General features: G+C 48.1%; 1 protein-coding gene and 1 non-coding gene across 2 annotated transcripts in view; one reads left to right on the top strand and one right to left on the bottom strand.

Moving 5' to 3' along the window:
* Positions 1-280: 280 nt before the first annotated feature.
* EMP2 (epithelial membrane protein 2) overlaps positions 281-14,227 on the bottom strand; it is a 42,437-nt gene continuing 28,490 nt past the window's right edge. Inside the window, exons 2-5 of the mRNA XM_060078903.1 lie at positions 12,334-12,466; positions 9,603-9,693; positions 5,047-5,193; positions 281-3,837 (exon numbers count right to left, since the gene is read on the bottom strand). Coding sequence (XP_059934886.1) covers positions 3,650-3,837; positions 5,047-5,193; positions 9,603-9,693; positions 12,334-12,411 — 504 coding nt within the window. The 5' untranslated portion in view covers positions 12,412-12,466 and the 3' untranslated portion in view covers positions 281-3,649. The remainder of the gene's footprint in view (positions 3,838-5,046; positions 5,194-9,602; positions 9,694-12,333; positions 12,467-14,227) is intronic.
* Positions 7,904-7,976, top strand: TRNAW-CCA (transfer RNA tryptophan (anticodon CCA)). The gene has a single exon. It is a non-coding gene; the product is annotated as a tRNA-Trp (tRNA).

Here is a 14,227-nt window from a genome sequence, read left to right as displayed (position 1 = left end):
TTAAGACAGTGCCAGCAGATCATTAACCAAGCATGGGGCCCTTCAAGGTGTTGGCTCCTGTGCCACTGCCAGGCATTCGTCCAGGAAGCTGGCCCATGAAAGCAGCAGAGGGAGTGGGACATTGTCCTATGACCAATTGTCAGATATCCCTGGCTCACTGTAAAAGCCACATGTTATGACCTCGATGAGAACTCAAATGACCCCTTGCCACTCCAGACAGCAGCTTCTTCCTCTAGATACTGGCACCGCTGGGAACATTAGAGTCTGTCGCTCCGGGCAATTTGGTTTTAAACTTTATTTTTCAATGTACAGTTTCAGATTATACAAAACATAGAAAATGGACTACTTTAAAGGCACATTAAGTAGAAAGTATCTAACTACCCTAAAATCACATTTGTCCCCCGACCAAGATTCAAACTTAACCTCTACGCCTTTCCCTAGCATCTCCCCATCACCACTGCCCCCCAATATACAAAACTATCCAACTTGCTGTATTATAAGTAACCTTTCAACTATTAGCAAGTTTAGTAATTCCCACCCAGGCAGATTTTAAATGATGCTACAGCTTCTATTCAAGCTACCGTGTTTAGTGTGCTTACGTATGGGCTTGGGGGTCTAGGTTTCTTCATCACCAGTGAATATAGAGCATCCTATGACTTCAGCCTGATTACGGATGCGCACAGGCACACAACCCATAGCAGAGAGTGTGTGGCAGGGCGGGGGGATGTCTCCAAGTTCCCTGTATTCGGGTACGAGTGACATTCACGCACAGCAACAAATCAAGCATTCTCCAAACTCATTTGAACAGAGACCCGAAGTAATTTTAATGCAAGTAACAAAAATGAGTTAGTCTGTCACCATCCATAGCCCCTCAATGAACGAATTACAGTACTTTATAAAAATGTCCTAAAATATGCAAACTATAGTTCCCTCAAATGCAGCTGTTAGCAGTAATACATTTGGTCCTAATATTCACTTCTTGGATGGCTTAGCTAATTGTCTTTGTTGTTGTCTGTGAATAACTGATCACAAGCACCAAGTGAGGGCTGAATCTACTGACGGGTAAGAAGGCTGGGTATTTTCTCGCTCATGCCATCCCCTCTTTCCCACCTCCCCAGGGCACGTCACACCACAGGGGGAAAGGCAGCACTCCTGTTTCGCAAAAAGCCCCGGCATCACAGATGGATGCGGGCACTGAATGCTAAACGGTAGTGGAGACCAGCCAGGAAAATCCATGGGTCATTTCAGATACCCACTCCTGAAGTTTTTGGGGGATGGAAATTCATGCATTGCTTGGGGATAAGGCTTTCCAGATTTCTGGTTCCAAGGGGTGTTGTGTTTCCATTGTGACTACCAGGGAATTATAGAAAAGCCGCCTGAGCAGAAAGCTTGGGGCACTTAGACCCACCTTCCTCCACGAGGTATATATAGCATCCTGCCAACTCCAGGGGTGTGACCCGCACTCCTACCCAAAACAAGACTGATGACAGTTTTCCATTGAGGCAAGAAGTGACCATTTGTCCTGCCTCTGGCCCCACGTCCCCCTGTACTGTGCTGGTGGCCTCTCTGTGGGAGGGGCCCTGTCTCAGGCAAGATGTCTGGATTTGCTTGCCCCTGTGTTTTCAGAGCCTTGCACAGTGCTTGGAACACAGTAAGCATTTACTATTCTGTTGAAGCCGAATGAATGAATGAGTGAATGGCTAGATGGAGAGAAAACCCAATCCTGCACTAAAGAGGCGTCCACGGTGGCCTGAAACGACTCAAACCAGGCATTTCCCCAGCTCCACTGGACCTGCACTGAGGGCAAACCATTGCCCCACGTAGCAGAAGGTCATTTACATGGTGCCAGTGCTGACATGCACAGACGGGTCCCAGGCGCACCTCCCAGCAGCAGGCTCACGACACACAAGGGAAAAGACAGTGAGGTGCAAAGAGCTTCTCCCGTAGGCACTTCCCGAGGTCCCCGCGTTGCCACACACCTCACAGCACTGAGGACCAGCTCCCCAGAGCCCTATCCCTCAGTACAGTCTCTGAATCCCTGGCAGCACTTACCCAGACCCTAGCAGGCAGCATCCCCTGAGAGATGCTGTACCCCCTGTACCCACTTGTACCCACTGAAGTTTGAGAACCACGGCAATCTGCGACCCTCCCAGGGCTTCGTTCGCTGTCAGGACCCTGGGCCCCTCCAGGGAAGGAAGTGTTCTCCGGGTGTAACACACACAGCACCGCCCCATCAGTGCCACCTTGCTCGGGCTGAGTGGCGTGATATTTAGGCTGATCTAAATCCTAAATGCTTTTAACAGGTAGGCACAGGACAGGTTCCCTCCTGCCCACCTCACGGGCCTCCCTTCTGAATCCTTGGTTGTGTTCTCTGCAGCCTTCACTGCTCTTTGTAATTCATTTTCCTCATTGGTTTTTAATCTGTCTCCTCTGCTAGACAATGAGCCCCCCAAGGAGAGAGACTGTCTCAACATGGTTTCCCCTGTGCCTGGCATAAGCATCCCATCATTTATGTTGACAGATGAACGAAGGAACGGTGAATGGTCCTCTGAGGCTCCAGAAATGGGCGTTAGTAGAGGCCAGGCAGTGTTGAAGGCAGGCCAGGAAGAGAAGGAAAAGGCCTTCTGAATTCAGGTAGGGAGGAGACTGCACCCCCATCCCCGGGTGTCTGGCTATCGGGATCAAGGCCTGGGACTGGAGTTTGGGTGGTCCAGATGTGAGCAGCTGTGCAAGAGACAGTGAAGAATGAATAGCTGATGGAGGCCAAGGTTTGGGCCTCCAGTAGCGTCTAGACCCACCTCCCCATCTCAACATGATGAGATCTTTGTTTGTGAGGCATCTCTGCTCACCTGGCCCTGGGACCGTGGTCCTCAATCTTAAGGCACCTGAGCATCGCCAAGGAGCTTGTTAGAAATGCAGGTTCCCCAGCCCCACACCTGAAGACTCTGATTCTGTAGGTCTAGGGAGGGACCCTGATAGCCTGCATTTTACTAGGGGTCACATGCTGAGATTAGGGTGAGCCTAAATCTGAAACCCGGGTTAAAGCTCACCTTCCCTCAGGCAAGCAGGTGACTTTGTCAGCAAATCTGGGTGGCACTTTCTGGACCCAGCCCATTACAGGAGGGTCGGGGCTCTGGTCTGGATGTAGACAGAACACCAGGGGCTATACCTGTTTCTCATGTGGAACTTGGCTAAACGTCTGAGGAGGTTTCCTCCCTTACCTGGACCCCCCTCGCTCCACCTTCTACCACCAACACAGAGAGATTCAGGAAGAAGAGCTGAGGTGAGGGAGGCTCAGCATAGCCCAAACCTAGGGGAAGATGTTCCCCGAGACCTGGCTTTCTTGGCCTCTTGTCACATCACATTACACCCCCATGTTTAAGAAAGATCCTGCTGAACACTTTGGGATTTGAGCATTGCTGGATTTTTGGCTTTGTTGTGGTGAGTCTTTCGGATGGGCAGGAGTTCTGAATTCCAGCCTTCATAGTCTATTCTCTGATCTCAAGAATGCAAAAATTCTTCTCTTCTTTTGGCTTTTAAAGGAAACAATGTGTTTGCTAGAAAAACCACAAAAAAAATTGATTATATACAAAACGGTTATCTGAACGTGGATTCTGTACTGCAGTGAAAGCGACCCAGCTCCTGGGCTCTATTTGCGCTTCCTCAGTATCAGGTACATGAGGCCGCTGATGAAGGTGAAAGCAAATGCCACCCAGGCCAGGACGAAGGAGTAGCCATAGCTGCCATCCGAGGTCAGGGCGTACAGTCTTGAGTTGTTCCTGTGAATGTCTTCGCGCCGGTCTGTATAAATGGAAGCTGCAATCATGACACACAGGCCTGTCGGAAGAAAGTCAGGGTCCAAATAAATCACAGACCACAGCATGCACCAGGGACCTGAGGGGACTTTGGTCAGAGCTGAAGACAGACTTCAGTTTTTGTTATTAGTAGGTATTTATTTTAGTCTCTTGGAAAGATTACAACTAGTATTTTGTAGCAGAATATTGCTGCCTACCCTGTAGCCATTGTGCTTCCCATTCTTGCTAGCTGAACTCAATGTTGTTTGGGCAGCCAGCTACCCAGCCCAAAGGGTCATAATTGGTCCAAGCCATCAGTCAGCCAGGCAGGAGGTAGTCTGCTTTGCAGGCCACGTACGGTCTCTGTTGCAACTACTCAACTCTGCTGTCGCAGCATGAAAGCAGCTATGGATGATACATAAATGAGTAGGCGGGGCTGTGTTCCAATAACATTTTATTTGCAAAAACAGGCAGTGGGCCAGATTTGGCCCATGGGCCATAGTCTGCCAACCCCTCTTGGCAATCCTGTTCCTGTTTACTTGCTATAGTTTATGGTTCCATGTGTCCCAGTTGTGTCCACAGAAAATCCTTCAGTGAAAAATATAATACCCTGAAAAGAGGGAGATGTGGGAGGAGAAAGCATTTTTTTTGTTGCTGTATTTTCCCTTGCTTACTGTTTTAGAAACTGTTAGGCCAGGATGAATGTCTGGAGCTGCAGCAGCATTTTGGGGGCCATGAGGTCATCACTGACACTCTGAAGATGACGGCATGGAAGGATGGAAGGAGTGGGGCTTCTTGATGATGCTGCTGAGCTGCCAAACCAACTCCGACACCTTCCGCCTTTAAGCGATTTGTTATATAAAAAAAGTAAAGGTTTTTGTGGCCGAAGTCATCGTTAATTGGATTTTTCTCTTACTTGCAGCCAAAAGCATCCTCACTGAATCACCAACACTCACAGATATTAGTGGTAGGATGAGGTTAAGTACCCAGATTTTCCTTGGGGGACCTATTCTCTCCTCTGTACCAAGGCAGCAACTCCTACTTACCCTAGAGATCCCAGCTCAGGCTTCATGTCTTCAGGACACCTTTCTTGACCCCCTAACTAAATCTGAAGTCTGAAGTATAAAACATCCCACCATGGCACAGCTGCCAACCTCTCCTTTCCAAGTCCTCACCTGCCACACTCCTCCCGGCTTCTACTCATGATTGGCTGGGAAGAGAGTTTACTCCAGAAGTCCATCGTTTTACTTACATGACATGAGCTGGATGATGGAGGTTAAAACAAATCTCTCTCCCTGCTTGAGGCGGAAGAGCTGGAGCACGAAGATCAGAAAGGCAATGCAGCAGAGGATGGTGGACAGGATCATGGTAACCTGGACCGCCTGCACCGTGGAGAATTCTGTGGCGAAAGGGCAAGAGCTCATGACTGAGGACCACAGACCGCCCGGGCCCCTGGGGTGCACAGTGACAGCTCCAGAGCAGGGATGATGGGAAGCAAAAGGACACCAGGCTTTCATCTGCACAGAATGAGCACAAGGGCAGCCAAGGAGTCTTCCTGACACCCCCTCCCTCCAGTGTCCATTTGTGTAATTGACCAGATGATCTCCAACATCCTTATCTGGAAAATGGAGCAAGAACCACCCACTCTGCAGTCTTCCTGGTTTGGGTATTGCCCCCAAGTGCCTGGCTCATGGTCAAGTTTTTTATTTAAAGTACAAATCCTCAGGTTCCAACCTGGCAGATTCTGGATCAAGAGGCTGGAATGGGATGGGTTGTGTCAGGACTGGGGGTCTGCACCGTATAAAGACCTCCAAAGGGATTCTTGGAGATACAGGGCTCACGGGGCTGAGGGACCTTCTGGAAGTGTTCTGTGGACACAAAATACCCTCTAAGAGAGTGAGCCTTGTGATTGCTATTTAGGAAAAGGGAAAGTGAGGGTTTTTTCATATTAGCCTTAGTGAGTGGAGCATGAGAGCTTGGGGCTCAGCACTGGGAATTTTCAGGGAAGAAAGGAGCTGGTCTTGGGTGGAGGGCACTGAGTGTGGGAAGGACACAGGTGAGGCTATGAAGGGGTCAAGTGCAGGGACTGGAGCCACCTGTGTGGGTCTCAGTTTCCTCACCTGTAAAATGGGGATAGTAATAGCTCCCACCTCATCAGTGGGGGAACATGGAATGAACTAAACTATGTAAGGATTTCAGGCGGTGCTAGCAAAAAGGGAGTCCTGTGTAAGGGCTGGATGTTATCACCAGGATGCAGCTAAGACAGGTGAGGGAACAGTGCCCAAAGCTGCAGAGGAAAACCTAAGGACAAATCCTCTTTTTTTTTTTTCAATTTTACCTGAAACTGACTGGAGGGAAGCATGATTTGTAAGTACTTAATCCAACATTTACAGCAATGGATCCTGGTCCATTGGATCTCTCAGAGAGCATCTAGCCCCCTCCCCATTCCCTACGGTGAGAACAGAAGCCAGACGCACCCCCACCCCCACACATACACACCATATGATTTCATATGAAGCCCAAGAGCAGGAGAGAGAAAACCATGGTGACAGAAGTCAGAAACCCTGCTCCTTGGGGCAGGAGGTGGTGGGAAGTGAGTGGAAAAGGGCTCGAGGAAACTTTCTGAGGTGATGGGAATGTTCTCTGTCTTACTTTGGATGATAGTTACATGGGTGTATATATAATTGTCAAAACTTTGAACTGAGCCCTTAAGAAGTGTGCATTTCCTTGTTTGTAAACTATAGCTCCATTAAAAATAAAAATCCTGCAGGCTACCCTGAGGTAAAATAAATCAGAATCTCTGGTGTTGGGATCAGACAAGAAGGGGGGCAGGGCATGTAAAGTCCCCCAGGGAATTCCAACTTGGGGCCAAGGTTGTGACCCTCTGGCTTAGAGAAGAGCTTCCCAACTTTGCCCCATCCTGGGAATCACCTAGGGGCTTCTTAAAATAGATTCCTGGGCCTCTTCCTCTGAGATTATGATACAGTCGCTCTGGGATGGGCACCAGGAATCTGTATTTTTAGCAAGTACCCCAGGTGATGGGGCAAATATGGAAAACATGGCTGCTGCTGTAGACTGAATGTTTGTATCCCCCCAAAATTCATATGTTGAAATCCTAACCCCAATGGGGTGGTATTAGGAGGTGGGGGCCTTTGGGAGGTGATTAGGTCATGAGGGTGGAGCCTTCATTAATGGGATGAGTGCCCTTATAAGAGACACAATAGCTTGTCTTGCTCTCTGCTCTCTGCATGGTGAGGACACAACAAGAAGGTGGCTGTGTGAAAACCAGGAAGGGGGACCTCACCAGACACTGGATCTGCTGGCACCTTGTGAGAAATAAGTATCTGTTGTTCAAGCCACCACATCTATGGTATTGTCTAGCAGCCCGAATGGACTAAGACAAAGGCTTTAAAGAAAAAGATGGATTCATTTTTTTTAGAGCAGAGTTTCTCAAAACTGGGGGGGTGGGTGCAGCATGTACCACTGTTGGCTGATGAGATGAACGTAGGTGGAACCCAACCAGGTCACTGAACAACCAAACCTCACCTAAAGAGAGGAATGTTCCCTTTGCTCGTGTTTAAATTCGTCCAAGGACCCCAAGGAGGAGGAGGAGCTCTACACCTGGTGCTTTTGCACTTTTGTAACACCTGCCAGTATCTGGGTGTTGGTGGTGGTTTTGGTTTTTAACCAGGAAAGAACCAGAAACAGATTCAAAGCTTTCAAAAGGCAAGTGCATCTGTTCAGAATTTAATAACATCATTTGGTTTTCAATGTAGTTTTTCTTTTTAATGTTTTCTTTCTTTTATGGTAAGTCATACCAGTGTATTACTTACAACAGGCAGATAAAGTTCCCTTTAAAATAAATTTATGTAGGGAAAAAGTGAACTGTTTTAAAGCAGGTGTTGGCATGGTTTTTCTGTAAAGCCCAGACAGTAAATATTCTAGGCTTTGTGGCCATACAGTCCCTTGTTCATTGTTTTATTTTGGGGGTTTTTTGCTTGTTTTTTTTTTTACAATGCTTTAAAAATATAAAAACCATTCTTAGCTCATTGGACTGAATCTGGCTGGTAGTTTGCCAGCTAGTTATTTTAAAGGAAAATAAGGGAATTTCCCTGGTGGTCCAGTGGTTAGGACTCCAGGCTTCCACTGCCGGGGGCCCAGGTTCGACCCCTGGTCAGGGAACTAAGATTCTGCAAGCTGCATGGCACAGCCAAAAAAAATTTTATTTTCAATTTAAAATAATAAAGGGGCTTCCCTGGTGGCGCAGTGGTTGAGAGTCCGCCTGCCGATGCAGGGGACGCGGGTTCGTGCCCCGGTCTGGGAAGATCCCACATGCCGCGGAGCGGCTGGGCCCGTGAGCCGTGGCCGCTGGGCCTGCACGTCCGGAGCCTGTGCTCCGCAATGGGAGAGGCCACGGCAGTGAGAGGCCCGTGTACCGCAAAAAAATAAATAAATTAATTAATTAATTAAATAATAAAGAAAAATAAGAGGTAAGAAATGCACACAGGGGATGTTGTATGCAAACGACAGAAGCTTGGAAACATTGCCTCAGAGCACAGCCAGTGCTCCCAGCTGACCAGGCACCCTGGCAACGATGGGGCCCCAACAGGGAAGAATGGCTGTTTCCAGGGTCAAGGGTTAGCATAGCAGAGAAACAGACCCAGAAGGGAGGTGGCGTGGATTGCATTATGTGTTTTAGAATGCAGGCTTCAGAGTTGGTCATGTCTAGACTGGAATCCTAACTCCTTCATTTACTCCTGACTTTGTGAACTTGGGTTTCTTCTCTGTGTCTCAGTTTCCCCATCTTAAAACAGGGCCAACAGTCCTTGCAGACAGGGACAGGAGATCACTTACATAAAGGACTTAGCCCAATGCCTTCCAGTAAACCTTCAATAAATGATGCCTTCTATTGGTATTTTTGCTTTTATTATGAATGTTGACATTGTTATTGCTGGAATAGCGAGACTTTAGGACCCAGTGATCAAGGTCCCTTGCTCTCTAAATAGGATTCCAGGAAAAAAGAAACATAAAAACAGGATGCTCGTTAAATTTGAATATCAGGTAAACGAAAACAATTTTTTTAGTATAAGTTATGTCCCACGTAATATTTGGGACATACTTATACTAAATTATTAGTTGTTTATGTGAGATATCAAATTTAACTGGGCATCCAGTATTTTATCAGGCACTGGGAACCAAAATGCCTCTTCTGTCAACAGAAAACCAGCCCGTTCACTCCACAATGAAGGAGAGGGGTTGGCATGTTTTTACGTGCGATTTTCTGTATTTGCAAAGCCCTTTTGTCTACCGTGGCTCCTGTACATGGGCAGGCACTGCTGTCACCGGCATGTACAGCTGAGGCTATTGAGAGTCTGAGCACTCACGTGACCTGCCCAAGGTAAGGTCACAGAGCTCTTAAAGGAGCCAGCTCTCAGGTTTCTGCCCATTAGGCTGCTCAGATGCAGGGAAGTAACACAGATGTCTCTGAGCCTATTTAGAGGTGTGGGGAGAAGATTCTAGTTGAGGGCGGAAGCTGAGAAGGGGTGAGGGAGGGAAGCTCTGCTTGGCCAAGAAAGAGAAAAGGGTGGGGCCCAGCATTCCTGGAGTTAGTGCCCTCTGGCCTCTGGCTTCCCCACCCGCTCCTGTCCCCAGCTTATACTGACCCCTGCTCAGCATGCCCTGAGCAGCAGCCAGGCCCCTCTCTGCACAGGCTGTGATGAAGGAGGGGTGAGGAGTCAGACAACAGGGAAGCCTTTCTCCCGAGGGATCTTTTGTCACTCAGTGCTTTCCCATCAGCTTCATACCCACCTTGAATGGAGTCATCGATTTCTGTACAATTCGTGTTGTTGATGCATACTCTCCAGACATCTGCAAAAAACTCCTCTCCTACCCACCAGGCCTGTAACACAAAATGGAACACAGGGAAAGGCTGTTTGTTCATTATGAAAACACAGGCCCCTAATCAGGTGAGGCACAGGAGTAAATGAAAATTCGGGACTGGTGCTTCTCAACTTGTGGTGTGCACGCAGGTCACCTGGGGATTTGGTTAGACTGCAGATTCTGGTTCAAGAGGTCTGGGGTGGGGCCTGAGAGTCTGCATTTCTAACAGGCTCCCAGGTGACGCCCACTCCACTAGTCTGCTGAAAGGGAAGGTCCAGGCCCTCCCAGGACGTGGGTGAGGAGGTGAGGCTCAGCTGGTGGTGATAAGAGCAGCTGGTGGTGAATTCCAACAGAACTGCAGGGGCAATGTCAGAGGGGAGGAAGGAAAGGATGAGATCTAGCGGGGAGAGCCTGTTACGGATGAAATAATCAGACAAAAGACTCTCCTGCTTTCCATCCAAATGCTTCTGTTTCTCTCTGTGCTCCTGCTGCTCTTTGCCCCCAGATGGGCCTCCTTCTGCTTTCTGTCCACCCGAAGACTGGAATCTCCCCCCCACCCCACCCCCATCCAGGCAACAGTCGGTCACTGAGCTCCCACTACGTGCCTAAGGACAGTGCTGAGCGCAATTCCTAACTCACAACGAAGACCGCATGACTCACTGACTGGCAAAAATGCCCACCTGTGTCTTCTCAGTAAGGGCCATGGTAACAGAGACACCCACAGGATTAGCTGGTGCTGTGGCTGATAGCTTTTCTGCCCTTAATGTTAATCTGTCCCTTTATGTCTGGGACCTTTTCAGAATCCCAAGGGACTAGATGAAAGCAATAGGAATAGATTCTAAAAGAACATTCAAAACCACTTAGTTCACAGAGAGTGGGTCCTTTGTTTTTTGGGTTTTTTTTTTGTGGTACGCGGGCCTCTCACTGTTGTGGCCTCTCCCGTTGCGGAGCACAGGCTCCGGACGCGCGGGCTCAGCAGCCATGGCTCACGGGCCCAGCCACTCCGCGGCATGTGGGATCTTCTTGGACCGGGGCATGAACCCATGTCCCCTGCATCGGCAGGCGGACTCTCAACCACTGCGCCACCAGGGAAGCCCGAGAGTGGGTCCTTTGGATAATGGTAAGTTCCCAGGACTTTAACTCACAGCATCAATGTGGCCCCTGCCCTGGCCACTCATGACACCTCTTCCAGAAACTCCAGGAACCCAGACCCAATCACTGCACTCCTTACAGGATCCTTACAGGATGTAGAGCCAGGAGCCTCTGGAACGCTTCAAATCCCAGCACTGCCACTTTCCTGCCATGTCAATTCCAGCAGGCGCCCTAAATGCCCTGAGGCCCAGTTTCCTCATCATAAAATAGTGCCAGGAGAGGACCTATCTTGTAGACCTGAGGGGAGGATTAGATGAGATGATGCACGTAAAAGGGCCGAGTGTACGCGCTGCCAGAGTAAGTACTCCCTAAGTGACAGGTGTTGTCCTGGTCCGTGTTGTTGTTATTTTGATGATTAACTGACAGGAGTCTATATGCAGCCAGACTGGATGGTTGCTTGTAGGTACACTTTTTGGCTTTCTGAGCAGATTTTCTGACTCTAAATGTCTCCACAGTCTGAAACTATCAGGATTGAAGTCAGGCCTTTGGATCAGGGTGTGGGCCATAGGGCATCTCTGGTAAAAAGCTTCATTTCCTGCCAGGAAGGATGTTAATCTATGCCCATAGGTTATTTATCAAATGCTATACAGCTGTGAGCTGGACACTCAAGGAAAGAGCTAAATTTTTCATGGGCTCATGGGCAGAGTGGGGAAAGTTCCAAGCATGAGCTCTGCCGGGAAGGGCATGGCCAGGTGGGCTGGCAACAAGGGATCCTGTCAGTAAGATGTCAGAGACAGGAGGGGGCAAAGATCACCTGGGATGGGTCATCTGGGAGATCTAGGGCAATGGTCCTCAACCAAGGGTGATTTTGCCTCCCATGGGACACTTGGTAATATCTGAAGACATTTTGGGGCATTACAACTCGGGGCTAGAGTGCTGCTGGCATCACGTGGGTAGAGACCGAGGATGCTGCTAAATAAACATCCACAAGAAGAATGATCCAGGGGCTTCCCTGGTGGCGCAGTGGTTGAGAGTCCGCCTGCCGATTCAGGGGACGTGGGTTCGTGCCCCGGTCCGGGAGGATCCCGCATGCCGCGGAGTGGCTGGGCCCGTGAGCCATGGCCGCTGAGCCCGCGCGTCCGGAGCCTGTGCTCCGCAACGGGAGAGGCCACAACACTGAAAGGCCTGCGTACCGCAAAAAAAAAAAAAAAAGAAAAAAAGAATGATCCAGCCCAAAATGACAACCGTGCCACGGTTAAGAAAATGACCTGCAGAGAGCTGAATTTAAGCCACATCCTCAAAGGGCTTCCTACAGCCAAGGCATCTTGCCAGGCTCTGTGGGGGACTCAGGGATGAGAGGACCAAGGTCCCTGCCCATCCAGACATATGTGATGCCTCGAACCACCACACTTAGGCCAAGAGTCCTCGGGCCCGGGCCGAGGAGATGGGTGTGCTTGGTAGGGAGGATAACCCCAAATTATAAACTCCTTGGGGGAGTTCTCAATCCTACGTCTACTGACTCTAGGATCCAGGGGTTCTGGGATGGTCAAAAGGAAAAGGAACTTACGTTGTCAATGGTGGCAATGAAGAGCAACGCCGCAGACGTGATGTGGAAGATGATGATGAAAGCCAGAAGCACCAACATTTTCACGGGGCACGGTGGCGCACAGAGTAGCGTTTAAAAGCCCAGAGGAGATGTGCTAAAGAGGGTGAAAGAAATTCAAATTTGTCAGTGACAAAGCACTAGGAAAATGAAAAATAAGCAACTTTTCATGGGGTTTTAGAAAATCTTAAACAGCTCTTCCCATCTTTCCTTTGCCTAGAGACTTTACTGGACAAAGTCTGGCAGGAGAAGTTCTTCTCTGTTGCATCCAGACGCCAGATATTCCTTGTGGAGGAGAAGGGGTGAGGACGAATTAAAATCCCTAATTTAGAAAAGCACTGCAAGTCTTCGAAGCAGCACACCGCGGGCACCAGGGCAGGAGAGAGTAGCTCTGTGTGTGCTAAAATGCTGTTCCCGATCCCCCACCCACCAGGCAATGCCATGGGGATTTCACAGCACCAGAGTAAGCTCACTGTCTGAGTATTCATTATCACAGTCCCTGCTGCCCTGCTGCGTAACAAAGCAAAAGTGATCAAATAGGAAAATATTTCCTAATGATTTGACCATTTATAAAATTAATCCCAATGTAAGTTGGTGCAACCACTATGGAAAACAGTATGGAGGTTCCTGAAAAAAACTAAAAACAGAATTGCCATATGATCCAGCAATCCCAGCCCTGGGCATATATCCACAGAAAATTCTAATTTGAAAAGATACATGCACCCCAATGTTCATAGCAGCATTATTCACAATAGCCAAGAAATAGAATCAACCCAAATGTCCATTGACAGATGAACTGATAAAGAAGTTGTGGTATATATGTATATATAATGGAATACTACTCAGCCATAAAAAAGAATGAAATAACGCCATTTGCAGCAACATGGATGGACCTAGAGATTATCATACTGAGTGAAGTAAGTCAAAGACAAATATCATATGATATCACTTAATGTGGAATCTAAAATATGATTCAAATGAATTTATTTACTAAACAGAAAGACTCAAAGACACAGAAAACAAACTTATGGTTACCAAAGGGGAAAGAGGGTGGGAGAGGGATAAATTAGGAGTTTGAGATTAGCAGATACAAACTACTATATATAAAATAGATAAACAACAAGGTATAGCACAGGGAAATACATTCATTATCCTGTAATAAACCATAGTGGAAAAGAATATGAAAAAGAAAATATATGTATATTTGTGTGTATATATATATATATATATATATATATATATATATATAACTGAATCACTTTGCTGTACACCAGAAACTAGCACAACACTGTAAATCAACTATACTTCAATAAAAAATTAAAAAATTAATCCCCACTCAAACACCCCTCAATATCTAACCCCATCTGAATAACATCCAACCACAAAAGGCAAACACAATGTGTGGCCGACAGCTGCAGTTTCATTTTCCTCTCTCTGCACATGAAAAGACTGCATCTTTCTGGATTGGTGGAGCTCAACCATTGAGAGGCCACCTTGCAGGGCTTTTTCTTTGTCCTTCCCCACACCTCCTCCTTAGACACTGAGTGGGTGTGTCTGTCCCCCAGAGCCCCAATTTCCCTTGGCTTAGGGGTCCAGGGGCTCATGGGGGGCAGGGGTGTGGAGCTAAGAGCCCATCCTCCAACCCAGCTTTTCTCACTTGATAATATCCCTAGAGATCATTCTTTTCCAGCATATGGATCCATCTCATTCTTGCAGTGGTTGCCTGGTGTTCGGTTGGGTGGCTATGCCACAATCTACTCCACTAGCTCCCCACTGATGGCCATTTAAGGCGTTTCCAGACTTTTTGCTACTCCAAACTACACTGCAGTGAACATCCTTGCACTAATTTCTTTGCATG

The sequence above is a fragment of the Mesoplodon densirostris genome, chromosome 16 (assembly GCF_025265405.1).
Source record: "Mesoplodon densirostris isolate mMesDen1 chromosome 16, mMesDen1 primary haplotype, whole genome shotgun sequence".
Taxonomy (NCBI): domain Eukaryota; kingdom Metazoa; phylum Chordata; class Mammalia; order Artiodactyla; family Ziphiidae; genus Mesoplodon; species Mesoplodon densirostris.
Note: the sequence above shows the minus strand (reverse complement) of the source record. Positions and strands in the feature narration are given on the sequence as shown.